This window comes from Peromyscus leucopus, chromosome 8a, assembly GCF_004664715.2.
Source record: "Peromyscus leucopus breed LL Stock chromosome 8a, UCI_PerLeu_2.1, whole genome shotgun sequence".
Lineage (NCBI taxonomy): Eukaryota > Metazoa > Chordata > Mammalia > Rodentia > Cricetidae > Peromyscus > Peromyscus leucopus.
Window position 1 is genome coordinate 20,276,746 of NC_051085.1, and position 26,953 is coordinate 20,303,698.

The window sequence follows — 26,953 nt, forward strand, 5'->3', positions numbered from 1 at the left end:
GGCCAAGACTTATGAGTCAACGGCTCCCGGGGGCGTTTCTGCACTCTGCCAGCCGCAGCCCGTGCGCCCAACCGCTTTCCACGTGAACCCACCAAACAAGGTTTCCCCGGGTCCCAACCTCGTTCCCTTTCAGAGGAGGGGGTCTTGCCTAAAAGGTAAAAGACAAGGCGGACCTCCTGCGCCCACCCCCTCCTCGCAGCAGCAGCAGCCAATCGCCTTGCTCCGTGGTGCACCCCCGCGGCTTCGGATTGGACTACCAAGAGGCCCGGGGGCGGGAGCAGAGCGCCTGGGGTGGAGCGCGAAGCCCTGTCCATCACGTGCGGCCGCGGGGGTCTCCCCGCCTCACCACGCGCCCCGCGGCGCCCAGGGGGCGGAGCCCGGGAGCCGCCGCGCCTGCGCGGTGTGCTTTCCCGGGGAGCAGCTGCTGCCGCCGCCGCCGCCGCCGCCGTCGCCGCTGCCGCCGCCGCCGCCGCCGCTCAGCGCCCTCCGCGTTCGGGAGTAGAATTCGGAACCCCTGCGCCTGGCTAACAATGAAGCAGAGTTCCAACGTGCCGGCTTTCCTCAGCAAGCTGTGGACGCTGGTGGAGGAAACCCACACCAATGAGTTCATCACCTGGAGCCAGGTACGGGTCCGGGGATTCCGTGGGCCGCCCCCCAACCCCGGGTGCTCCCCCCCCCCGTGGAACCGGCCGGGCCGCGCGGCGCCGGGCTGGGCTGGGCTGGGCTCGGCCTGCGCGGTGGCGGCGGCGGCGGCGCGCGGCCTCCCGGTCCTTTCCCTCCCTCCCCCCTCACTCACGCGGACCCCCCGGCTTTGTGTGAGCCTGGAGCCGGGCCTGGGCCGGCCGGCGGGCCCCGCTGCCTCGGGCCGCGGTGGGGGAGGGGCGCCCTGGTAACGTCCCGCCGACCGGCCCGGCCCGGCCCGGTGCGGTGCTCATTCGTTCGCTCGCTCGGCACCGGCCCCGCGCGTTCTGCACACTCATCCTCCGCCGTCCGCTCGCTGCTGCGGGCGCGGTGGTCATTCGCCGGGCGAGCCGGGAGCGGGCGGGCGGGCGAGCGGGCGGGCGAGCGCGGGTCTTCGCGAAGGAAATCAACCTCCGCGGGGATTGATGGCTCGCCCTCGCGTTGCCGGGGGCGGGGGGGGAATCTTTTATGATGATTAAAGGGGGAAAAAAAAATGTACAGACTCGGATTAAAACTGCATGGAAACGAACCAGTTGTGGTTTGGAGACTGGACCATGCTTAGTCGGCTTTTTTTTTAAAAAAAAAATAATAATAATTCTTATTTTAGTGAAAGTGGCCCTAGACCATGCTTAGTAACTTAGCGAGGAGTTAAAAAAACGAGTCGTTAAATCTCACTGAGTAGTTGCTGGAGGAGTGGTATGTGGCTGCCCGGATCAGTTTGATCCAGATTCTACTTATAAATAAAGATGACCTTAATCAAGCCCGGTATCTTGCCTGGTCTAAGTTATGCGTAAGATGAATGCGTTGCCTAGGTGACCCAAGGACCCTCCCCCCACCTTCCTAGTTCCACACAAAGATTCTTTGCAGTGATTATTTACATCCCTTGTGCCTTTGGTTTAGTAGGCTCAGTTCTTAGATTATTGGAGTCACTTTATGAAGGGGATTGGCGGCTCTTAACTGTAGACGATCACCTCTTCGTGGGTATTTTCATGTTTACAGTTTTTGAGTAAGTGAAAACTTAACAACTTAATATAATGATCTCTCTTTCCTCTGTTTCTGTGTCTTTTTGTTTGTTTGTTAAACTAGTTTTCAGTTTTACATGATTTTAATAGCGAACAATGCAGTACCTCTTATTTTGACAACTATATTGAATTTTGCGTGGTATTAGTGTCATTTATTTTTTAAAACTTCTAGAATTCACTTTTCTTATGTATTCATCAGCTAGGTGCCCCGCCCCACCCCCTGCAGGTTATGTATATTAAGTATTTGGTGAATTTGGTACAAAGAAGTGAAAATAAGAAAGGTAGCTACCAGCGTGTACTTAAAATAAACAGATGTCTCATGCTTTTCATCAGTCAGAAGGATTAAAGGTTGACAAGGCTGGATCAGTACAGACTGTTACTCAGCTGTGTTTTAACATTAGAAATTGGACTGAAATACTTTTCCCAGCCAAGCTGAGTTTATTGAACTTCTTTAACTTGCAAATGTCTGCTAATTTGTGCTGTTAAAAGTACTACTCAAATACATTAATAATTGGTTCTAATTAAAGAGTATTGTCTAAGTAGTAAGTCTAATAAATTCAAATTAGCCAAAACATTTTAATAACTTTCTTTTGATCGATTTAAAATGTGGAGAATTTAAATCAGTGCTTAAATATGAAGTCTTATTACATGAAACAAGCTACTTAATTATTTTTATTCATCTCATTATTAAGTCTCAGTTTATATTTTAACTGCCCATTTCTAATATACCAATAGGCAAGTCAAAATCTAAACTCAGGATATTTATTCTAGAGACACAATTAGTGCTTAAGGTTTAAATCATTGAAGCTGCTACAAAATGTAATGGGTTTGGTTGGAATGGTATCACAGGTCCTGGGATAACAATGAATGTGGCCCAACACATTTGTAGATGACAAAGTCATACTGTAATGTCAAAGGTTGGACACCCCTGTTGGAATAATATTGAAAAGTGTCTTACAGATCATCTAGATCATCCAGGTTCTTGTATAGTTATTTCTATGCTTAGTGGGCTATAATGCTTATGTGTATACAGGGTAGATGAGACTCCTAACAAAATTCTGAGCTCCAAACTCTCCCACTATCTGCAGTATTCTTTTTATACAGGCTGGTACTATCTTTAGTTCTATATCAGTGTTGCCCTCTACAACTAATAGGAAGTTCTGGGCAAAAGTTATCTAAAGCTAATCCTGGTTTCTTCGGACAGATTTCTCTCCCATTTTCTTTTACAGATTTTTCCAAAAAGCAATGCCAATACTGAATAGTAAAACTTTAAGCTGATGTTGGATGGAAGACTGAAAATAGTTATTTTCTCTCTTTTAAAGGAAGAGTTATTTTCTCTTTTCTAAAGATTTTATTTTTTAATCTGTGTGTGTGTGTGTGTGTGTGTGTGTGTGTGTCTGTCTGTCTGTCTGTCTGTCTGTCTGTCTGTCTGCAGGTACTACACTTGAGTGCAGGTACCTGCAGAGGGCAGGAGAGTGTCAGTTTTCCTGATGCTGGTGTTATTAAGGGCTATCATGAGCCTACCCACCTGAGTTGTAGGAACCAAACTGGGGAACAGTATGTGCTCTTGACTGCTGAGCCTTCTCTCCAGCTTTCCCCTTGATAGCTTTGCATGAGGCATTCAGTCACTTCACTTCTTCAAAGAAAATATTACCCTTCTTAGAGGTTTTCAGTAGGGTAGACAGAAAATATTTCCTTAAGGAGGCTTTGCGTTAATTTATATTTCTGTTAGTAATTAGTGAGTTCTAAAGTTTTCTTCTGTTATTAGCCACTAGGTTTCCTGTTGTTTATATTATAGATTTTTTATCAATATTTTTATTATTTATGGGAGTTCCTTTATAACAAGTATATAGTTACCTACTATTTGTTGTAATTGTATTTCTTCATCTTTAAAAATTTTTTGAAAATTAAGATAGTTTAAAGTTGAGGCAGTTTAATGTATTGGTTGAATTGAAGGAGAATTAGCAGCTTTACAATGCTCTATTTGTTTTCCTTGGATCCGTTTAATGTTTAATTAAAGGTCCCATGTGTTTTGATAATTTGTTATTGGGATATTTTACTCTATTGTAGTTTCACATTGTCTTCTCTTTAAAGTTTTATGGAGAGAAATGTGCTTTTTCTTTTCTATGTCTTAAATTTATATAGAATAAACTTTTTTAGCTGGTTTGAAGGATTTATCTCACTGCTTTTTTATTTACTTAGTTGCCCAGTATCTTCTATTAAATAATCCTTTTTTGGACGATTTATGCTGCCATCGTTGTGTTGTCTTTTTTTTTCTCTCTAGTAAAATAATATGGCATCAAATTAATCATTTTAGCTGTGCTTAAGTGTACACTTCAATTACATCATTTTTTTTTAACATAACCATTATCATTGCCCAACTCTAGAATAACTTTTATCTTTTCCAAACTGAAATTATGGCTTAATTTGTATTGCTGTGATGAGACATTAAGACCAAGGCAACTTACAGAAGAGTCTCTTTGAGGCTTACAGTTCAGAAGGTGAGTCTATGACCCATTGGGATGGGAGCATAGCAGACACACAGGTATTATGTGTATGTAACTCAATTAAATTGTAATGGATAATTAAGAAATACAGATTAACAATTAGTCTTCTATGATAGTCAAACTTATAGTCATGCTATTTAAGTTTTCTAGGTATACATAGATATATTTCAATTAGGTTTGTGCAGAATATGGCATCTAAAATGTTTTAAAAACAGACTTTCTGGACAGTGAGATGTGTCTGCTCCTGGCAGCACCAATTTACTTCAAAGAGGAAGATAGGCCTCGAGGACACTCTATGTGGAGTTTATCTTCTTGGCAGAATTGGCCATTTGGGCAAGAAACTGTTCTTGCCTAGACTGATTGACAAAATGTATCAACTGGACATGCAGGACCCATGGAAAAATGACCACTAAATTTTGCTAAAACAAGGCGAGATGGTCCTTCAGGTTCCTGCTTTGCAGATGAAACTGCCAGACATTCTACAGGACATAGAAAAAAAAATGACTAAGGGACTTGGCCTGTGGGTTGAAGATGGATACCCCAACATTACTAAGGAACTTTAGGTGACTGTCCTGGCAGCCAGCTGTCTCTGTCATCCTAGATTTTTGGAAGTTGCTTACAATGCACTTCCTATTTACTTAGGTAATATTATATCCTTCTGAAGTCTTTGATGTAATTGAAGACTAGATGGTTATAATTTTCCTTAGTTAAGATAAAAGGTAAGTTAGATATGAAACTTTAGACTCACAAATATAGGATAAATAGGGTATTTTATTTGAATTTGCCAAATATAAATAAATAAGTTAGATAATGTAACTAATTCTTGCTTGATAACTGTTTTGTTATATATAATTTTACTGTGTTAAAGTTAAAGCTTTACTTTTTAATTAAACAGAAAGGGGAAATGCTGTGGAATACTGCTTTTGTATACTGGTTTAATAAAATGCTGATTGGCCCTTAGCCAGGCAGGAAGTATAGACGGGATAAGCAGACAAGGAGAATTCTGGGAAGAGGAAGGCTGAGTGAGTCAGGAGACACCAGCCTGCCGTCCAGGGAGCAGTATGTAATGGCACAGAGGTAAAGCCATGGAAAACGTGGCGATGTATAGTTTAACAGAAGTGAGCTGAGTTTAAGTGCAAGAGCTAGTCAGTAATAAGTCTGAGCTAATGGCTGAGCAGTGATATTCCTCAAACAAGACCATACCTCCTAGTCCTTCCCAAACAGTTCCATCAACTGGGGACCAGTCATTCAAATATTTGAGCCTAAGTAGCCATTTTTATTTAAACCACTACTAAATGCCTACCTGTTAGACAGTAACTGTCCCCTTTATCAATCCTGAACAGTCACATCCTATTCTATACTTGCCTTTAAGAAATTGGCTTTTTAAAATACCTTGTGCAAGTTGTATCATACAGTATTTTGCTCTGGGACCAGCTTAGTTCACATAGCATAATGTCCTTAGGATTCATTCATTTTGTAACATCAAATTCTATTTGAAACACTGAATAATATTTCTGTGTCACATTTTGCTCATCCATTGATCAGATGAAGAACACTTAAGTTGCTTTCACGTTTTGGCTTTTGTGACATATTACAGGGATCATGCAATGCCGATATCTCTTCAGGTTCTTTTTTAGTTTTAGAGTGTTTATATAGAGTAGGAATTATTAGCTCTTTGAGTATTTAATTGTTGTTTTTTGTTTATTTTTAACAACATTTTTTTTTGTTTTATAAAAGCCATTCTAAATTGCTGGGAAGTAGTTTTCTTGTTTTTGTATTCCTAACGATTTGTGAATATTTATGCACTTATTTGCAACTATGAATCTTTCAAAAAAATGATATTCAGAGACCTTGCTTATTTTTAATTGGCTTTTGTTGTTGTTTTAAATATATGTCACATATCTGATAGACAAATCTTTTTTACCATTTTGTGGGAGGCCTTTTTATTCTTGTTGATGTTCAGTGTGCATAAATTATTAAACGATATGGCCCCTTATTTCTGATTTTGCTGATGTTGCCTGTATTCAGTATTGTATTCAAGAAATTATTTCCAGTTCCAAAGTCATGAAGTTTTTCTTGTGTGTGTGTGTGTGTGTGTGTGTGTGTGTGTGTGTGTGTGTGTTTGGTATTTGGAGACAGGGTTTCTCCGTGTAGTTCTGGCTGTCTGCATCTGACTCTTGAGTGCTGAAATTAATGGTATGTGCCATATCGCCTGGCAAGATTCAGATCTTTGATGCTAATGTGTTTAGGTTTTTTAGCTATTTTGAGTTAAATTTTGTACATGATGTCAGGTAAGAGTTCAACTGTATTGTTTTGCATATGAGTATCTTGTTTTCTTGGTACTAATCTAGAAGCTAGCCTGACCTGCTGGTGATGGTGGTGCAGCCTGTTGTAGCTTCTCATAGTCTGAGGCCTGGAGTGAATTCTTGGCCAGCCTGGGCAACTAATGAGACTGTCTCAGAAACTAAGGGCTGGAGAGATGGCTCGGGAATTAAGAGCACTTGTTCTTGCATAGGACTTAGGTTTGGTTCCCAGTACTCACATGCTGGTGCACATGTAACACAGTTCCAGGGATCTGAAGCATTCCTTGCACCTCCATGAACACCAGGCATATTTTTAGTGTACATACAGATATAGGCAGAACACTTAAGTACATGCAATTAAAGATCTTATTTTAGAAATAAAAAGGGGGCTGGAGATACAGTTCAGTGGGTTAGTACCTGCCTAGCTCTAAATGTAGACCCCAGTAATTAATTAATCAGTTAATTAATCTTGTAACCAGAAATTTTTCTAAATTCTTTTATAGTTTTTCAGTGTAATATACTAGTTACACTGTTACATATGTTGTGGATAGTGTTAAAATGGTGATTTCTCTGTTTTTGTCTGTTTATATTAGCTTTAAAATAACTTATTAGTACTGTCTACATATTAGACCTTTTGCTTACCTAGTAAAAATTCTTTTTTTGTTTGTTTTTCGAGACAATGTTTTTCTGTGTAACAGCTCTGGCTGTCCTGGGACTTGCTTTGTATACCAGGCTGGCCTCGAACTCACATAGATCCACCTGCCTCTGCCTCCTGAGTGCTGGGATTAAAGGCCTGTGCCACCACAGCCTGGCAGTAAAAAATTCTATTAATATTTTATCACAGAGTATGGTGCACTTTTTGGTTTGATGCTGAGACCTAAAATGTTCTTATAATTTGACTTGTAATGTTGGTCTGAAGGTATCTGGAAAGGTTTACTAGAGCTGATTTAGATTCACATATATAACTTCATCAGAGGACCTTAACTAAGTGACATTTGTGGGCTTTTTTTTTTTTTTAGAATGGACAAAGTTTTCTGGTCTTGGATGAGCAGAGATTTGCAAAAGAAATTCTTCCCAAGTACTTCAAACACAATAACATGGCCAGCTTTGTGAGACAACTAAATATGTGTGAGTATGACCAGTGGTTTGCTTCTAATGCTATTAACAACCACTGATTGAGCCAGCTTTTCTCATGAAAATAATAAAGTATATTTCTGTATAAGCGTTATTAATTTTTAGTTATCTAATTTTAGTCATGTAAATTTGAATCTTTGTCAGATGGTTTCCGTAAAGTGGTACATATCGACTCTGGAATTATAAAACAGGAAAGAGATGGCCCTGTTGAATTTCAGCATCCTTACTTCAAACAAGGCCAGGATGACTTGTTGGAGAACATTAAAAGGAAGGTGAGCTGCTGCTAACGTGCATTAATTAGGTTATAGACATGAGGCACAACTTTTTTTAAGCTGCTGGACTTAAGAGTACACAGAAAAAGCCGTCTGTGGTGGTCCACACGTGTGGTCCCAGCACTCGGGAGGCAGAGGCAGAAGGATTGCTGCAAATTGGAGTCCAGCCTGGTCTACATAGTGAGTTCCAGGCCAGCCTGGAACATGGAATAAGACCCTCTTCTCAGTAACCCCCAATAATAACAGATACATGAATAATGAAAAATGAATGCAGAAATACAGAGCTATTTCTTATGGAGATGAACTAGACTAATAAATCTTTGATTAATTGTTCATCTGTTCACACCACTTATTTTAGTACTCAACTGTGCTGAGAGTAATGTAGTCTTCACTTTAATGAGGGAAGGAAAATGCTCACCGTGGAGTCACAGAGGGTAGAGTTACCCAGTGTAATGGGAGGGCTTACTCTTGAGTTGGCAGAGAAAAACAGCAACTGTCTTCTGCTAAAATGAGATGTCTTTCCTAAATCCATAGAAGGTATATAGAAAAGAAAGAATGAGGATATTGATAGTCCAGTGTTAGAGCACTTCTAGCACTTTGAAAACCCTGGCTTCAATTCCTGTCACCAAAAACGTAGGAGGTGGTGGTGAAAAGGAGGCAGGGGAATACTTATAGCCCAATGGCTAGAATATGTAAGTCTAATTTAACATGCACAAGGCCTTGAGTTCAGTCCTAAATACTGCAGAATAAAAACAAAAGGTGAAGAGCCCATGGAAAAAAATGACTTACCGTGAAGCTGTATTACTATGTAATTTTAACTAATGTAGAATATGATAATAAAGAGACTTGGAAATGATGGGAAATTTGGCAGAGGGAATAAAAAAGATCTTCATATTTCTGCTCATCTCAGTATGATGGCTTACTCCTAAGTAGGTTAGGAGAAGGGTGAAAAATAAAGTGGTTAGTCCTTGATTTCTCTTGTGTTGAGCTATAAAGTTTATTCTTGCTCTAGAATTTATCTAGAAATTTGTAACCACATCTCACTTATTTAATAGGATACAGAAACGTCTCATAATAGGAAGTTTGAACTACAATTAGTATATATTTAATTTTCTAAATTTGTATTTTTGGAAGGTTTCATCTTCAAAACCAGAGGAAAATAAAATTCGTCAGGAAGATTTAACAAAAATTATAAGTAGTGCTCAGAAGGTTCAAATAAAACAAGAAACTATTGAGTCCAGGCTTTCAGAATTAAAAAGGTAAAATATTATTTCCAAATATAATCCTAATATTATGGAGGTTGGGGCATGTGTGTTGGGGTTTGGAGAGTGTCTAGTATTTTACTTTAATCCTCAATAGCCAAGATGAAAGGTCATCTTGTTTTCTGTAAGTATCAGTTCTCTTTACTTTTAGTTTGTAGCTGTAGACTTTGTTCTAATAGCAGGTTTTAATTATGGTTGTCAGACTATATAGAATGTTGCCATGAAGCTAGTCTTGCTTATGCAATGATAGATCTTTAAGATAATATAGTAAATAGTACTACATCGATTAGTTTTCATGTGACTCACACATAAATGAGGGCACACGTTAGAAATCTTATATATAACTAGTTGATAGTGTAGTAAATACAGTTTTACATAGATTAGTTTTCATAAGGTCTTCATATATAAGTGACTTAAATGTATGTTTAATTGTGGCCTGTCTATTAGGAAAAAGTAGGGCATGGGAAATAACACACACACACACACACACACACACACACACACACACACACACACACACACAGAGTTGCCCTACGTGATATTGCACATAGACCCAGGAGAGGGTTCCACAGACCTCTTACCTTCAAAAACGTGGCTTATCTTGTTTTATAACATTATTTAGTAGCATTTTTCTTAACTGCCGCACTATCAACTTGTAAATCGAGTAGGTGTGTTTTATTCTTATATATATGAGGAATTCCATTAATAACAAGAGCCTGAGGGTAGTTATTTCACACATTGCATCTATAGTTTTGCTGTTAATTGTTCCTAATTCAAATGTTTTCATGAGTGACTTTGGACTTTGAGTCCTGGTTTGAATAAGCCTTTCACTTTCCAAATTTGCTTATTTTATCTAACTAGTTGTGCTGTTCGCTGTTTGTCTTCTGCTGGTAGCATCCTTTAAGTTAATTCAAGAATTTGATCATTTAATCATTCTGTAACAATTTTCTTTTCTGATAACTCTATATGTGAATCTGCCCTTTTGTTATAATAGTACAGATAACTTGAGGAAGATAACTTTTGGGATGTTAATAGAAGTTAAAATAAGCATTTGATAGTTGGATTATCCTCTGTATTTTATTAGCTCAGCAATACTTAATAACTACAGTTTCGATTTTACAAAGGCAAGTAAGGGAAAGGAATTATAGCTATTGGGTAAGTTATTGGACTTCTTTTGAAATGCTTGGAAGTGTTCTGCGCTTCCTTAGAGGGTGTGAGTTTACTTTAATTAGGTGCAGAGTTATCTGTATGATATTATGCAGAGTTCCATCACTTCATCTACATAGCAAGATCATGATTCTTTTCCTGGCAGTGTTTATGGAAGTTTAAGTGTTCCATACATGTAAGATGCTAAGCATAGTGCCTGGAGCATGTCATATGCTGGTCAGTGTCCCTTTCCTTTGTGTCCTGAAGGAATTACCAAAATCTGTATGTAATTGCTCTCCTGCTTAAACCTAGTCTACTTTTAAACAAAAAGTACCAAGCCCTTTTATCAAAAGGAATAAATTACCTGCTACTATATGCTTGCAACTATGTATCTTAAGGCTTTTTACAAGTATTGCCATGACTAGTAGATAATACAGTTGAGAACAAATAATTAGAGGATAGGAGAAGCATAGTTATGTAGTATTTGTTTCTTTAGACAAGGTCTCACTGTATAGCTTAAGCTGGTCTTGAACTCATAGTTCTCCTACCTCTGTCTGCCTACTTTCCCCTCTAGAGTTGTGAAATTCTCTGGCTCTCTTGATTAAAGATGTGGCTTGGTCTTCTGACCAAATCTTTCTTGTTTGGTTTTTAAATAAATTTTAATACAGTGAGAACGAGTCCCTTTGGAAGGAGGTGTCAGAATTAAGAGCAAAGCACGCACAGCAGCAGCAAGTTATTAGGAAGGTAAGAAGCCTCCCTGCCCACACAGTGCTCTACAGTTGCTTGATAAGTAGACAGTTTACTGATTGTGGACTTTTGGTAGTTGTTGCTGTTTACTCTGATCGGCATAGTTAATTTTTAAGTCACTTGGCCAAATTTCCCGGGAGTTCAACGGTGTTTTTTCCAGTGTATGCTATAATTGGGTTTAATATAAAAGTAGTTTAAAAAGTTAGAAAATAAATACATGATATTGAACTGAAAATTAATGGAAGAATTAGAATCTGCCCATGGCATCATGTCCTTGTCATTTAATCTTTATATTCCAATTTCGACTTGCTATTAAAAAAGAAACATGAGCGTAATGAAGCTGTCTATTTTTTGCTTAGGAGTAAACTGGACTCAGCAACAGGTTCCTTTGAGGGGAGGGTGAGGGAGAAAGGAATCTTGTTCCTGCTTAAAAAGGCACTTGAGCTAAAAATAAGCTTATGAGTGACAGGATTTGGATCTAGTGAACCAGGCTTACAGTGGAGATGAATAACAGTTGTCACATTTGGCCTATGATCAAATAGTATACTAGTTTTATAAAATAAGATAACATTAAGGTTGGACATAATAGAATTCATTTCCCAGTGTTTCATTTAAGTATGTGTGTTTTTAGAACTTCTGCAGGCAGTTCTAATGCATAGCCCTGTTTAGGATAGTTGAGTTAAAATAACAGGTTTTTAATTTTGTACGTGATGAAAAGATCTGTTACTGTTTTTCACAAAATAGCATTTTGGATAAATATTAACTACTTAATCTGATTTTTTTCCCCAAGGCAATGATAGTTGGTGAAATAGTTGACACAGCACTTCAGTTTTTCACCAGTACTTTTTCTGCTCAGTTTTGAAGTTATATGCTATATAATAGATAGACTTAGTTGATACATTCTTTCTTAATCATGTTAAATTCCATACACATATACAACTCTACAGAGTCTAAAACAGTCCTCTAACCATTTTGGCCTTTATTCAGACCCTGGAGCACTTCTTTTCATTGTTACCCACTGTCTGCACTTGGACTTGGCATCTTTAGGTAGGAAGCTGACAGTAAAATTTCAAGTCCCACGCTAAGCCAGAGTAGTTCTCATAAATGTTACCTAAAAGACTAAACAGTTAATACATTCATTGCTGGACCCCATCAGAATTCAGGTCGGAAATTTCTGTGTTCAGGATGAGGAATTAAATTTCTAAGAAGATACTAGAATAGTGCTGCTGGGCCATGTTAAAGAAACAAATTTATAGCCGGGCGGTGGTGGCGCACGCCTTTAATCCCAGCACTCGGGAGGCAGAGCCAGGCGGATCTCTGTGAGTTCGAGGCCAGCCTGGGCTACCAAGTGAGCTCCAGGAAAGGCGCAAAGCTACGCAGAGAAACCCTGTCTCGAAAAACCAAAAAAAAAAAAAAAAAAAGAAGCAAACTTATAAAATAAGGTTCATTTACAGGTCTATCTGTTTAGGAGTTTTCTCTCTAAATTTAATGAGATATTTTAAATTTACGGTTGATTTAAATGTCTGATTGGGCAAGCTTATATGGATGCATTGCAACAGTAATATTTATAAAACTGGCCGTTGTACTTTTTCGGACCTGAAAGATTATGATCTATTCTGAGTTACTTTTGCCTCTAATGATATTACCTTAGTTAGGAAAATATTGTCTATCAAACACCAGTTTGTCTGTCTTTGCATCACACTTAAGTCTTCCTAAAGAAACTGCAAATATTAAGTGTTAACTTGTGAGAACTTAAAATGACTGAGCATTAGTTGGTGTGTGTTTTAGAATCATTTATTGAGAACCCTGCACAAGGGCAGAAAGCTAGGTAGTAACTCATAGGATGTGGACAGAAGCTTTGATGAAAGAATTTTATTTACATTTTCCTCTCAGATTGTCCAGTTTATTGTTACATTGGTTCAGAATAATCAGCTTGTGAGCTTAAAACGTAAAAGGTAAGTTTTTTTAAGTTTTGACTTAAAAACTGTTTGGTGTTTAATCATGAATACCTGTGTTTGCTGAGTATATGTCTGGTACCAAAGAACAACTCTCCCTTGTTAAATTTTGTTAGCACTTCAAGAGTAGTCTTATCAGGGTAAGCATCCCTTAACACAATGCTTTTAGGATAGTAAAAATATTTGAGATTGTAATTTTTTTCAGATTCTGGAATATTTACATACATAGGTGTCTGTGATAAATTTTATGTCTGAACTCAAAATTCATTTAGGTATTAGGCATACCTCATGAATGCATGTAGCCTGAAAGTAATTATCTCTTCAATAATTTTGTACATTAGGTAGTTGGTTTGTCAAGCAGCTAAAAGGGCTGAGAATGATGCTTTTAATTGACCATGGCCCATCACATAAATATAAGTGACTTTTCCATTTATGCCATACTAATGCTCAAAAATTTACTTACTTTGGAAATATGCAACCTATTTATCCTATGTCCCCAGCTCCATGCTGATGTTTTTTTTTTTGTTATTTTTTTTGTTTGTTTGTTTGTTTTGTTTGGAGAAGTGAGGCTAGGCTAGATGGTCACTTTGTAGACTTGAGGGTGTTACTAATAACTGATTTTTCATTCATATTAACAGTTTAAAGTAGCATTAGGAGGCCCCAGTGAGGAGAACTCTTTAAAAATAGGTCATTTGTTGTGAATAAGGAGAGAATCAAATATTTGGTTTAGTTTATATATGGTTGACCCAGTCTTTTCAAATCTTAATGATAGGTTGTGATGATTATATTAGCGGGTTATGGCATTGGGACACCTAAAGCAGAAGAAGAGCTGAGAGAGTCACAGATAGAATGACCTGTAAGGCCAAGATTTCAGCAGGTTATAATGTCTGCTGCCTCTTTCTGTAATGCCACTGGAAAAAAAATCAGTATGTGTTGTAAGGAATTCAGGAGTTCGAAAGAATTTCTGTTGTGTTTTTATTGAAGGTTTTTATTCACTATTGAAGTAAGTATGCTTGAGGTGTTGAGTAAATTATTAGAAAACTTTAAATCCCTTTTATTTTTTCTCTTGGAATTATATAAATATTATTTTTGTTTACAGGCCTCTACTTCTAAACACTAATGGAGCTCAAAAGAAGAATCTATTTCAGCACATAGTCAAAGAACCAACTGATAATCACCATCATAAAGTAAATTTTAATGTATTTTATATTTATTGTCTCAAACTAAATTTTATTATGGCAGTATTTCATGCAGTCAAAGACGTTTAGTGAATAATAATGTAAGTGCTCATTCCCCAGCTCTATTAAATCATGACAGTTTCATTATTGGCTTTAAGTATTTTAAGAAATAAATCATTACAAAATAGTTGTTTATTTCCAAGCTTTAATATTTGTTATTGCCATGGGTGTTTTATGTTTGAATTCAGGAGTATTGCTGAATATTTTGCATATGTCTAAATTTCATGTAGATGATGTTATTTCAATACTCTGCATTGTGACTTGCACTTTGATACAAGGGTTTGATTGAACATGGGCCTCTTACCTACTAAGCTCGCAGTGTACCAGTGAGCTGTATCTCGGCAATGTGGCCTTTTCGTTACTTTTGGAATTGATAAAACAAATGCAGTTTGCTATGATGCTGTATAGATTGAACAGAATGATAATGTCCTCTTGGTGTAATATGATTGTGGAACTCACTGCTACTTACTCCTTTTCATCTTCTCTGATGAATATGTACTAGGTTGCTTTTCTCTAGCAATTTCAAATATTTTTGAATACTTGTATTTTTTTTTCTATAGACATCTAATTGCAGATTAGTCTAACATCAAGCTAGTCTAAGCCTCTTTATGATACTGCTTTCTTGTTGATAATCCTTTTTTTCTTTTTTGGTAGTACTAGATATGAAATCTAAGTTCTTGCATGGCAACGCAAATACTGTACCACTGAGTTACTATTGTTAATTTGAATGTTGGGATTTTTAAATATTGAGTCAGATTTATTATTGAACTTTCATTGAGGTTTTGTTTCTCTTTTATTTTACCCCCTCTGGGACAAAGCAGCGTTAACTTCATATCACAGTGTTTATCCCACTTCTTTTTCTAAACCAAGTAGATGTAGCCTGATTTTTGGATTGATCTTATATAAGTAGATGAGTGTTGGTTTTGTTTGGTTGTTTGTTTTAGTTTAACTGAAACATATTTTTAAAGTGTTTCATGTATTTTAGATGATTTTTTTTAAAGTAGAACTTACATATTTTTAAGCACTTTCAACTTTTACCTCTGTCATCTAGTGTTAAAACTTTAAAAAATTGTGCACTATAATAATGATTTGCTTACTTTTAGAGAATTGAACTTCTTAATGTAACTGACCTGAATGTACCTATACATTTTTTCTTTTTCTGTTGGTGATAGTAAAGATTGAACCTAGGGTCCCATGCTTGTTAGGCAAGTATTATGCCACTGACATATATCCCCAGCTCCTTTTTTCATTTTGTGATAGGATCCCACTAAGCTGTCTAGACTGCTGTTGAACTCACTCTGTAGCCCAGGCAGGTCTTGAACTCAGAATTTTCCTGTCTGACCCTCCTGAGTAGTTGGGATAACAGGCCTGGGCTACCTCTTAACATTAAAAAGAACAAGTTGTTGGTAAAACAGCCAAAGTATCTTTAACTATGGAATTGTTGAAGTTCTGAATATCTCTCAGTGAAGCTATTTAATGAGTAAGAATAAAGCCTCTTAGAAACAGCAGGTTCAGAGAGTGCAATCACTGTCAGTGCAGTGGCTGTGAGATTATGATTGAAATTTCTGAAGACCTAGAGCTTGTTCACTAATTTTAAAGTCGGTTAGAATATGAAGATCTCCATAGAGACAGTCTTTGGGCATGTCATCTTCAGGGTCTCTTACAATAAAGTAATTTGTTGTTAAGTAGAATGTGGGTATATACTTCATAGCTCTGTAAAATGATATTATAACTCATTAATATGTGAGTCCCAGAAGGGCAGAGGACAGAGCTGTTTTGTTTACTGTCCTCAACATTTAGTAAGTAGAATGTGTCCAGTTTATTTATTCAATGATACCCTCTGTAGTAGTCCATACGTTCTTGTTCTCTCCCGATTCTTTAGGTTCCACATAGTAGGACTGAAGGTTTAAAGTCGAGAGAGCGGATTTCAGATGACATAATTATTTATGATGTTACTGATGATAATGCGGATGAAGAAAATATTCCAGTGATTCCAGAAACTAATGAGGATGTTATATCTGATCCCTCCAAGTAAGGAATCAGGAGATATTTGGGAACATGTTCATCATTTGTTCTTAGCAAACAAATTAAAAACCCTGGTTCTTTGAAAAATTTAATTTTTCCATATTTGGTTTGAAATACTAGTCTTTTCCTCATATTTAGAGTATTGAACCAGATAAACCGTCTGTCCAAAAAAAAAAAAAAAAAAAAAAAAAGGAAGGAAGGAAGAATGAAATAGATGATTTCTATTTGGAGTTAAACCTTTTTCCTTGATTCATTGTGGTTTTCTATCTTATGAATTATCAAAATTAAGCTACTTACTCCAAAAAAGGAAACCTTTTAATAGGTGATTTGTGAATCCCACTAGAGAATGGAAATCAATTTGCCTTCTCTAAATTATATTTTTTTCTCATATCGCTGCTGTAGCTGTAGCCAGTATCCTGATATTGTGATTGTTGAAGATGACAATGAAGATGAGTATGCGCCTGTCATTCAAAGTGGAGATCAGAACGAACTAGCCAGAGAGTCGTCGTTCAGTTTGGGAACCGCTGGCAGCAGCCCTGTTAGGTCTGGTGCTGTCCAGCTAAATGGCTCATCTGCTCTGCCCTCCGAAGATCCTGTGACCATGATGGATTCCATTTTGAATGACAACATTAACCTTTTGGGAAAGTGAGTATTCATCTAGAGGCTTTGAGTTACTTTTTAGTATTCAGTTCAATAATACACCTGAAGTAAATATTAAATTTCTATAAATTCAAAGTAATAATGATAGCTCCAGTGGTACAGTGATCTTCCTTTTAGATGCTGACCCTGTCTTGTCTCTTTTTGTATTGATCAAAGTTGAACTCTGTAGTCAGGGGTTTAATTGTCCCATGAGTAGTCTTGGAACTTTGTTGAGCAATTCATTAAAATTTTTTTTTAAAATTCTTGTTGTAACTGTAAGATATTCATGCTTTTAACTGTACCAATTCTGTATACTAGTGTAGTTTCGATCAAGGGACACATTGTCTTAATTTATTGTACAGAAGTAATCAATTTGAATATTAGAAGTATTAGTGAGATAGTAGAGAAGAAAAGGGGAAAGCACACCTTTATGGCAGCACATCTTCTCTGAAAATACTAAATTTGTATAAAATGTATGAGTTTTTCAATTTTTAGAAATCCCAGATCTTAAATGTGATGTCTTTAGAACTGGTAAGGACTTTAGTCACTAAGGTGATTTTGTAGAGCTGGATTACCAGCAGTGATTTGAAATGTAAGTATAAGAATACTTAATAAATGTGAATTTTTTTTTTCTTTAGGGTTGAGCTGTTGGATTATCTTGACAGCATTGATTGCAGTTTAGAGGACTTCCAAGCTATGCTTTCAGGAAGACAGTTTAGCATAGACCCAGATCTTCTGGTTGATGTAGGTATTTTGGAAAATCTTTACTATACTAGTAGTTTGTGTACATACATATTTAAAATCAATACTTTTTTGTAGTCTACACTTTCTGCATTTTACTTTCTTAATTAATGATTTTATTAGGAAGCATAAACAGGCACTGATAATGTGATCACTCTGAGGAGCAGTTGCTTCTCTGGTAACAATATACTATTCTTTTCAACATTACCACTACTAAATACAGGCTGTGTCTGGACTTGTTGCTGTGTGTTACTGTATGTATATTTTGTTCTAGAATAAATTGTCACTGAATAAAGATCTTTGAAAATTAGTAATAGAAGTACCTAATCAGGGAGTATCATAGAGATACTTCTTAATACTTGGGAAATTAATGTTTTCTAGTAAAATAACTTTCATTATATTTGCTATATTTTGAATATCTTGAGTGATTCCCTGTTCTAGTCTTTGTCACTGTCTGTGTGGACTTACTCCAGTATTGTCTGGACTGATAATCTTTTCTCTGATTTCAGGCCCTACGAATCTTTCTCACCCATTTTGCTTTTGTTCTCTGGCATTCTTATCCAAAGCTTTCTAGATTCATCTAACTTTGTCCTACTCATATGATTCTTGTTCTTTCCTAGATCTGTTTATTCTGAGAAATCTTTTGCCTTATAATGAACCTTCTTTAACATCAAAGGATTCTGTAATATTATATCACTTTAAGAACTTCTTAATGATGCCAAAAGGAATTAGTCCTTTCTTACTTTTCAGTGTAATTTCTGGTTAATTAATCATTTGCATCTCTTCTCATGAAATTAATCTGTCACCTAGCTTAAGCACTTCCCAAATCATCAGTTCCACTCAGGATTGTATTTCACTGTCTTTAAAGATTTTCTTCCCATGCTGACCTTGTTACCATGGTAAGTGAATTAAGCTTCCATGTGATATCCCATTTCAGCTAGATAGCAGTAACCTACCAATCCTTGAGTCCATCAGACCCATTCCCAACTCTGAATGTGGGTGTTAAAAGCAAAATTCTGTTATCTATCCTATGGTCTTTGGATCATTTCAATTTTACTTTGAACATTTACTGAATTCATATTCAAATTTCCATATTTGCTGAGAATATTTCACTGTGCTTCAGGCCTCAAGCTTCGGCCCTTTGCAGTTTTGTGTCCTTTCTTAGAGAAAATAACTCAATGCCTCCTTAAACCCAGGTGTGTGTGTGTGTGTGTGTGTGTGTGTGTGTCTGTGTGTCTGTCTGTCTGTCTGTCTTTCTGTGTCCCTCTGGTTTTGTTTGCTTTATCCATTTTTCATCAGCTGGGCTGGTGGAAGATGACATGCTTTGAATTAGATAAGTCTGAATTTTGATATTCTTCTTAATACTTAGTAAATACTTAATACTTAGTAAATAGTAAGTTACTGGCCTTAGAAAAATTAACTTCCTTTTTTAAGACAGGGTTTCATGTATTCCCTCAGCTGGCCTTGAACATGGCATGTAGCTGAGGATGATCTTGACTTTCTGTTCTTCCTGCTTCCATCCTAAGTGATAGGATTACAGGCATGCATTAGACCATTACACCCAATTTACACTATGGTGTGATTAAACACAGATTTTCATGCGTGCTACTCAAGCACTACCAACTGAGCTACATCCCCAACATGGAAAAGTTGTCTTCCCCAGTTTCTTCATCTATTAAATAGGGCTAATGCTTAACATGAAGGGCTGCTGAAAGAATTAAAAATAATTAACCCTACTATTAGTGCTGTATTTTAGTACTGTAGAGTGGTCTACAAGAGAATTCATTTTGCTTTTGAGACAAGATCTCATATAACGTAAACTGGCCTTGTATCTAAGCATTCACCTCTCACATGCTAGGGTTATAGATGTGTTCCATATGAGGGTATCAGCATCTTATCTTCCTAATTATTCTCTTTCCTGTAAGAATTTTTTTTTCCTGATTTCTTTTATTTTGGAACACTCAATTTTGTATCAATTTTGTTTTGTTTTTTTGTTTTCCTCTATTTCTTGTCTCTCTGTTCTTCCTCTGTGAAAACATTTTGACATTACTATGCTGTTCTGAAATGTGCGTGTCTCTGTTTCTTAATACTTTAAATGCTAACTTGGCTCAAATTCCACTCTATGACTTTGGGATATTCTGCTTTATGTGCCTGTTTTTAGATTATTAAATTAGATTGTAGTGTCATAAATTTTAAAGACTACTTCTGGCTTGCCTTGTTCTCTGAAATGGGTGGTGAAGATCGTCAAGATGTAAACCACTAAGTAAGTGCATTGTAGAATTCTGGCTTCTCTTTACAAAGTTCAGTTCTTTCTTATATCAGGGTAGAGTCAGGAGGAGGTCATCAGGCCTCAGAATTGAAAAAGTTGTATCAGTTCTTTATATGTGAACTGGCTGTGTATTGTCCCATCTATCTTCTGCGAGTATGTGTGAGATACTCCAAAGTCAGTAAATAGGATTTTGAGGCATAAAGGGAGAGAGAAGCTTACATTGCTGTCCTCACTCAGGTGTACCACCCTGTTTATAGGTACAGAATTACATCAGGCTTTTCTAAAATAGTCACAGGCTGAATTGACATACAGATAGTAGTCATCTACCACCAGAGATTTGAGCTCTTTACCTCTTCAGCAGCCAGTGGGTGATTGGAAAAGAAAGGGAAATAAAATGAAAGAGAACCAAGGATATTCTTAGGACAGCTATGGTCTTTTAAGAAAGGAGTCCATGTCTAAAGAGAATGGAAGAAGAAAGAAAACTGTGACCTCTGTATTTCATTGTTTGTGAACCATTGACTTTGGTCATTCTTATAAAATGTGAACCTAATTTCTGTTTCAGTGCTCAGACTATTCTTAGGGGTCTTATTCCTCCTAGGATGTGACCTCATCCACTGAATAGCTTTGCACTGCTTCTTTTAAACTTGTGTATATAACTGTTCAAGTCAGAACTTGTGTTATTTGGGTTGGTCTGAACCATTTCTAGAACATGCTCTACCTTTTTGGTGTAACCGTAACTCAGGACTCTGCTGTCTTCTCTTGGGACTGCTGATACCTCGCAGCATCATGTTTATGCCTGTGTCTGTGCTTTCCTCCCTTCTTGGTCTCCAAACGCCTTTCTGCTTTTAAAGCTCTACTAACTGTTGTGAAACTGGATCATGTGTGAGTTAGTTATTTAATGTCAGTATTGTCTTTTAGATTGTAAGCTCCTGGAGAGCAGAAAGAATGTTTCATGGTGATGACTTAAAAGTTGTATTTATGAATTGGCTGGACTGTGAGTACAGCTCATTGGCATTATTTTGACACTTAACAACTACCTTTGCTACGTGGAACATAAAATGAAGTAGTTATGGCATTTTGTCAGGGCTCCACTTGTCATTATGTTAGGATTCACTGTCAGAGTAGGTTCACCTAATTAGTAGGTATTCAGTGAATGCTTAGTTTCAAGACATGGGATTTAGCATTTGGTGCTACATATGGCTAAGGATGTTTAGGGAGAGAAAAAATAAGAAATTGAATGGAGATTAAGGAAGGGATAAGAATTGTGGGAAACTATCTCAAATGATTTACCCCCCTGTAGAGAAATCCTTACAACATAAAACTCCATCTAGTGCATGGCCAGCTCGCTCTGCCTTTGTTTGTTTTTCGCTCTGCTTTCCTGCTTTTCCAACCTTGTTTTAATCTGTGGAAACTTCCCAGTGTAGGAGTGACATTCCTTCACTCAACATGGTTGTATAGAAATTTTTAACACACAAATCTTTTTAGATATTTTTTAAACTTATCATCTTTCTTGTTTGGTCTTTCAGCTTTTCACTAGTTCTGTGCAGATGAATCCCACAGATTACATCAATAATACAAAAGTAAGTTTTAATTCATGTTGCTCAGGACCCATAGCTATAAAAATATGAAAAAGTCCTAGTAAACATACATAGAAAGCAGTATCACTCTCAATTACAGAAAACATTTTATACCCTTAACTTGTGTGTGATTGAGACAGTAAAGTACTAGATGGAAAATCAGCCTTTGGTTATGGGGTTATTTTTCATTGCCCAATTCTGCTGGCACATGTGGGATTCACTCTCAGTAGAAAATCAGCCTCTTAGTGCTGGGAAATCACCTGGCCTTGGCTTGTTCAGATATTTCTTTGAAATGTACATAATTAAAATATAATTTCTGCATTTTATATTCTTAAACAATTCCATAAACAATTTCTCAGCTTTTTCAGTTGAAAATAACTGATTCATATTTCTTCTGTAAGTTCCTTCACTTTGTTAGCATTTTAAAAAGTAACTAAAGCAAAGGCAAATTTTACTAGGTAGGAGCTTTACCTGTATAAAGCTCCTTTTTTTTCCCCAAAATAATTTTTTCAACATATAGGAACTCCAGATGGACTTAGGAAATTGACAGGAGATTCTTAAGGACAGTTTTTCATGGCAGATGCTTATAAATCTGTTATTTTTATATAGCTTAATCATCTTAAATTTATTCCCCATATCTAATATGTATACCAAATTGTCAGTCTTTATTTTTTACTGATTACAAAAAAAAAACAAGTTCAAATTTTGGATTAGAGAAGTCAGTTACATTCTTGTCTTTTGTAATACAAAATGAGACATCTCAAATAAATATGAATGATTGTAGAGTTGATGAGTTGAAATGTTCTGTTGTCATGAGTAAGGCCATGAGTAAGGCCATAGCCTGGCCAGTTTTCCGACGTTTTTGAAGGTTCATCTTGGCTGACACAGAGCCTCAAAACTTTATGAACTTGTAGAGACCCTGTTTGAGTTATTGCCATATGGCACACTATTTCTGTAAATAGCCAAATCTACTAGATGTTTTTGGTTTTATAAGTCGTATGTCACAACTGTCAATGCTGTAATTGTAGATTAAGCAGATATGGGTAATGCATATAAGAATGTTTTGATAGACATTTCAAATAAACTGGCAGTAAGCTGAATTTCACCATCATTTGCCTAGGCTTATAGTAATATTTGGTCAGTATATTGAGTGTTATTAAGTCATATAATATTTTAATTTAATGAATATGCTTTGCTGTTTATTGCTAAAATTGAGTCATTGTTCTTTGATTGTCCTCCTTCTAGAAACCAATAAATTGAGAATTTTCAGAAATCTCAGTAACAGAAAATTGCATATTGCTTTTCTATTTTTATGAAAAATATTTTTAAGAGTAATGTTTTATAGTTCTGAGTCCAGAGTGATTGCAAATTATTGGTATTTTTATCTCTAAATTTTATTCATGGCAAGGTATAATGACATTTAACATAATATTTCCTTATGTTAAGTATAATACCTTATACTCCTTAGTGTAGCTGAGTGTCCACTAATGAGTAAGAACTTTCTTGGGAAAAAATACATAAATACATTCATAATCTTGGTTCTGAGATTAGTATATCAACAGTGGCATCCTTAGGAAATAACTGTTTCAAGTATGAAGTGTTTTAACATTTATATATTGTGACTTCTAAATGATGGACTATTTTTACTTAAATATTTAGAATGGTTTAGTCTTTATCTTAGGGTCATTGTCTTTCTAATATCATAGAAACTTTTACTGCTTCACTTTGTGATAGCTAACAGAGGGATGTACGAATTATACAGATGTTTGTTATACTATGCATACTAAAGCAACTTGTAGAAATGTGATACTCGGCAGTATCTGGTACTTAAGATTATCAGAAGTAATTGAGCCTCGTCTGCACCTTGGAGTTTGAGCACTGCTGAAAAGATGGCTGGTATCTCAGCAGCATTGTAGATTTAAATCCCCTATGAGCCAGAAAGGAAGAAGACAGTGGCTGAAAGAATCAACCGAAAGGAAATAAAAGAACCTAAGGAGTCTCAGAAAGGACAAGAAGAAACCATCACAGTTGAGGCTCCCGAGAGCAGGGATGGTTTCATAGATGTCACTGTGTCATCCTTCGCGACTCTGAGGCATTTATCTGTGCTAGCTCTTCTGGTCACATGAAGAATATTGTGGGATGCATTTCTAATCAAAACTGTTTAAAATGCATATTTAATTATAGCCTCACTAGCATGTAAAACCACCTGTCTTTGATTTATTCCTGTCTTTAGTCTTTGACAATTCTGTCTGTCCTATTACTGAAATGCCCTTTTCTTTCCTCCTTCTTCGGGTACTTTATTCTGGCCCTTGAGGACAACTTTCTTAGCCAGTCTGGTTAATTCCAGTGAAATTTTTCTCTTCAGTTCATCTTTCCTGATGGTCCCCTTTCTAGTATATTTCAGATGTGTTGGTGTTATTTTATCAGTTGTTAATTTTTGATACCCTTAAGGAATGTAAAAATGTAAAACAAGTATTTTCATGTAATTTATTTTCTTTTAGTCTGAGAATAAGGGATTAGAGGCTACTAAGAGCAGTGTCATTCAACAAGTTTCAGAAGAGGGAAGAAAATCCAAGTCCAAACCAGGTAGGTATTCAAGTAGTCTTAATTTCTGTAGTTGCAAACCATGCAAATATTGTGTTACTCAACAGCTGGATGGGCTGGACTCTTGCGTAGCATGTGCAAAGCCCTGGGTTCAATCCTACAAGTGTTGTTTGGCACTACCGAAAATGAAACCCATATAAACAAGTGAAGATGGACTGCTGCCTTGGCTTCTGTGGGTGGTGTCTTAAGTTTATAGTACCCAAACAAAATGTAAATGGTGAGGTAATGGTTCCTGGAGTTTGAATCCCCTCCCCACCTTATTTAACATTAAAAGACAAATCTTATAGCTAAATTGAATTTAGGCTAACTTTGCTGACAGATAACTTCTCATTTGGGTATATAAAAGTATCTTTTATGATCTTTGTAGATAAACAACTTATCCAGTATACTGCCTTTCCACTTCTTGCACTCCTCGATGGAAACCCTGCTTCTGCTCTTGAACAGGGGAGTACAACAGCATCATCAGAAGTTATACCCTCTACAGATAAACCTGTAGAAGTTGATGAGCTTCTGGCTAACAACCTGGACCCAGAACCAACCCAAAGTAAGCTTGTTCGCCTGGAACCATTGACTGAAGCTGAAGCTAGTGAAGCCACACTGTTTTATTTATGTGAACTTGCTCCTGCACCTCTGGATAGTGAAATGCCACTTTTAGATAGTTAAAACCCACAAATGGACACTATGTATATATTCATCAAAATGATGAAGTATTTATTTTAAAGTATCATTTGGTACTTTGTTTTGTAAATTACTTTTTGTTTAATCGGATACTGTGGAATAAAAGCACCTTTTGCTTTTCTCACTAACCACACTCTTGCAAAGCTTTCAGATGTTACTCGGCTGCCTAGGTATATAAATTTTAATGAACATTATTGGAATATCTTAAGTTGAATTCAAATGACCATTTTCTCAAGTTGTAGTAATTTGAATTTTTTATATACAAATATGACCCTTTAATCCCAGTTGAACTTGTTTATTTGCAATTGAGTTTAAGTTTTTAGAACTAAAGGTAGAAAATTCTGTTCTAGTTAGTTTTTATTAAAGAATTTTTGATTTGGTTTATTTGTAAAACTGGGAACATAAAGTGCCTGTATCTTGTAATATTTCATGTCTTTTCTTGGTTCAGAGAAATTCTTTTATGTTCAGAGAAATGTGTTAGTAACAGAAAAGGCAAAGTGTGCACGAGTACTCACTGAAGGGGTTCCAGCTCCACATACATAAAAGAACTGGAGACAGGTTGTTGCAGTTAAACCGTCCACTTAGACTAGCTCAAGTATGTTTTCTGGTTTGTTCTTTTGAACCATGGTATTTAGTAAATAAATATGACGAATGTTGAGTACTAGTATTTGTTGTGTCGTCTTTGGAAGTGATGCCCACGTGAAATGAAGGTGGTGGCTTTAAACTGTGTTGTCCATTTTTATCACAGTGTGGGTCACGTCAAGGTCCTTGTGGTTTATCTGAAAAAATACTGTCTATTGCAGTAAGGAAAGACTATGATGCTTCTGATCTTAATGTATTTTAATGTTCTTTGTTTAAAAAGCATACTGGCTTGCTTTTTATGTTTCTAATAAAGAACTGAGAGAAAAATAACCTCTCATTGTTGCAAACAAGGTGAGAACATTATCGGTTGATGCCACCAAATGCCTACATTTTTTGTCCTGATAAAACATAGAGAATCAAATCAACTTGTCTCTTTCAGGATTGGAGAGGCCTTAAGGCCAGGGTACTTTAAAACTTCAAGAAGTCTACACTCAGGCAGAAGGCTAGGAGCCGTGCAATTAATATCTAAATAGTACATATAATTAATTAGGCAGTAAGCGCTTCAAGAAGGCTTTTCTGGCCATACTGTGCTTCAGGTATTAGAATTTTCTTCCATGTGGTAAATTAATTAGAGTTCTAATAAATTAACATGAGAAATGAAATCTAGCATTTTCCTGGTCTTTTCTGACCACCTTCGTTCAGTCCTCCAGTCTGTATTCCTTCACTGGCTTCACGCAGAGAAGTGTACACAGCTTCTAAAAATACTCATTCACAAAAGGAACAGACTTGGCTTTCCAAATCAGTTTATAGGAGAGCCACCCAACCCTCCTGCATACCCACTTTAGACTCATCAGTCATCTTTGATTATGTTCTGAGCCTTTGGAGTTGGTTTGTTAAAGCTTTTAGTGTGCACTGGTACATAATAGTCCAAATTTTGTGAGTTGTGAAACAGAAAAAGGTAATTTTTTTCACAAGTACATCTTTTACTGGGATAAAGAAGATTTAATAAAGGCTGTTGAGCATCAGTTTTGATTTTTTAATTGATATAACAAATTTCATGTATTAATATAGAATAAAGGAATTTTGTTATAATGTTAATTCTTTTAACTCTTTCATAATTATATGTCAGAATTCAGCTAGTCATCAGGTCATGTTTAATTTTTTGAAAGCAAAATACAAGAAAAGAAACTGACCCCTACCCATGTCTGGGCCTGATCTGTTCAGAGAAATTCAGATCTCTCTTCCTAATATAAAGGTTGTACACAATTGAACAGCACAGCAAATACATTATGTAAAGGGAAAATCAGGTACAGGTTGGACAGTGTCCTTTCTAAGTGACTCAGTTGATCTAACTAAACCTCTTTGGTTTAGCTTAGCTCAGCTGGTTTCTTCTTCAAGCAGATGGGGCTTGTCTGAGAGTCTTTGCAGCTTTGCTCTTTTCTAAGGGGAGCTCAGCTTTTATTGCCTATTCTGGTAGGAAGAGGACTAGTGAATCTGATCGGTTTCATGAACTTCCTGAAGCTATTTTGAGTTTTACTTCTTTTTCTTTCTTTTTTTTTTTTCCGAGACAG

The 26,953-nt window shown here is 36.8% G+C and overlaps 1 protein-coding gene across 2 annotated transcripts; it reads left to right on the plus strand.

The window, feature by feature from the left end:
• Positions 1-421: 421 nt before the first annotated feature.
• Hsf2 (heat shock transcription factor 2) lies at positions 422-25,467 on the plus strand. 2 transcript variants are annotated; one of them, XM_028868357.2, is made up of 13 exons: positions 422-623; positions 7,533-7,641; positions 7,792-7,919; positions 9,054-9,178; positions 10,996-11,071; positions 12,968-13,029; positions 14,129-14,216; positions 16,150-16,298; positions 16,695-16,937; positions 17,570-17,675; positions 21,468-21,521; positions 24,020-24,104; positions 24,490-25,467. In XM_028868357.2, the coding sequence occupies exons 1-13, from the start codon at positions 531-533 to the stop codon at positions 24,783-24,785; spliced, it is 1,614 nt and encodes a 537-aa protein (XP_028724190.1). In that variant the 5' UTR covers positions 422-530; the 3' UTR covers positions 24,786-25,467. The 2 variants fall into 2 exon arrangements, with proteins under 2 accessions (XP_028724190.1, XP_028724192.1); XM_028868359.2 differs by lacking the exon at positions 21,468-21,521 and having other exon boundaries at positions 423-623.
• Positions 25,468-26,953: the final 1,486 nt, after the last annotated feature.

Coding starts and splice junctions, on each gene's coding strand:
- Hsf2 (XM_028868357.2), top strand. CDS start 531: ATGAAGCAGAGTTCCAACGTGCCGGCTTTCCTCAGCAAGCTGTGGACG. Junction 624..7,532: donor AGTTCATCACCTGGAGCCAG/GTACGGGTCCGG, acceptor TTTTTTTTTTAG/AATGGACAAAGTTTTCTGGT. Junction 17,676..21,467: donor ACCCAGATCTTCTGGTTGAT/GTAGGTATTTTG, acceptor TTGGTCTTTCAG/CTTTTCACTAGTTCTGTGCA.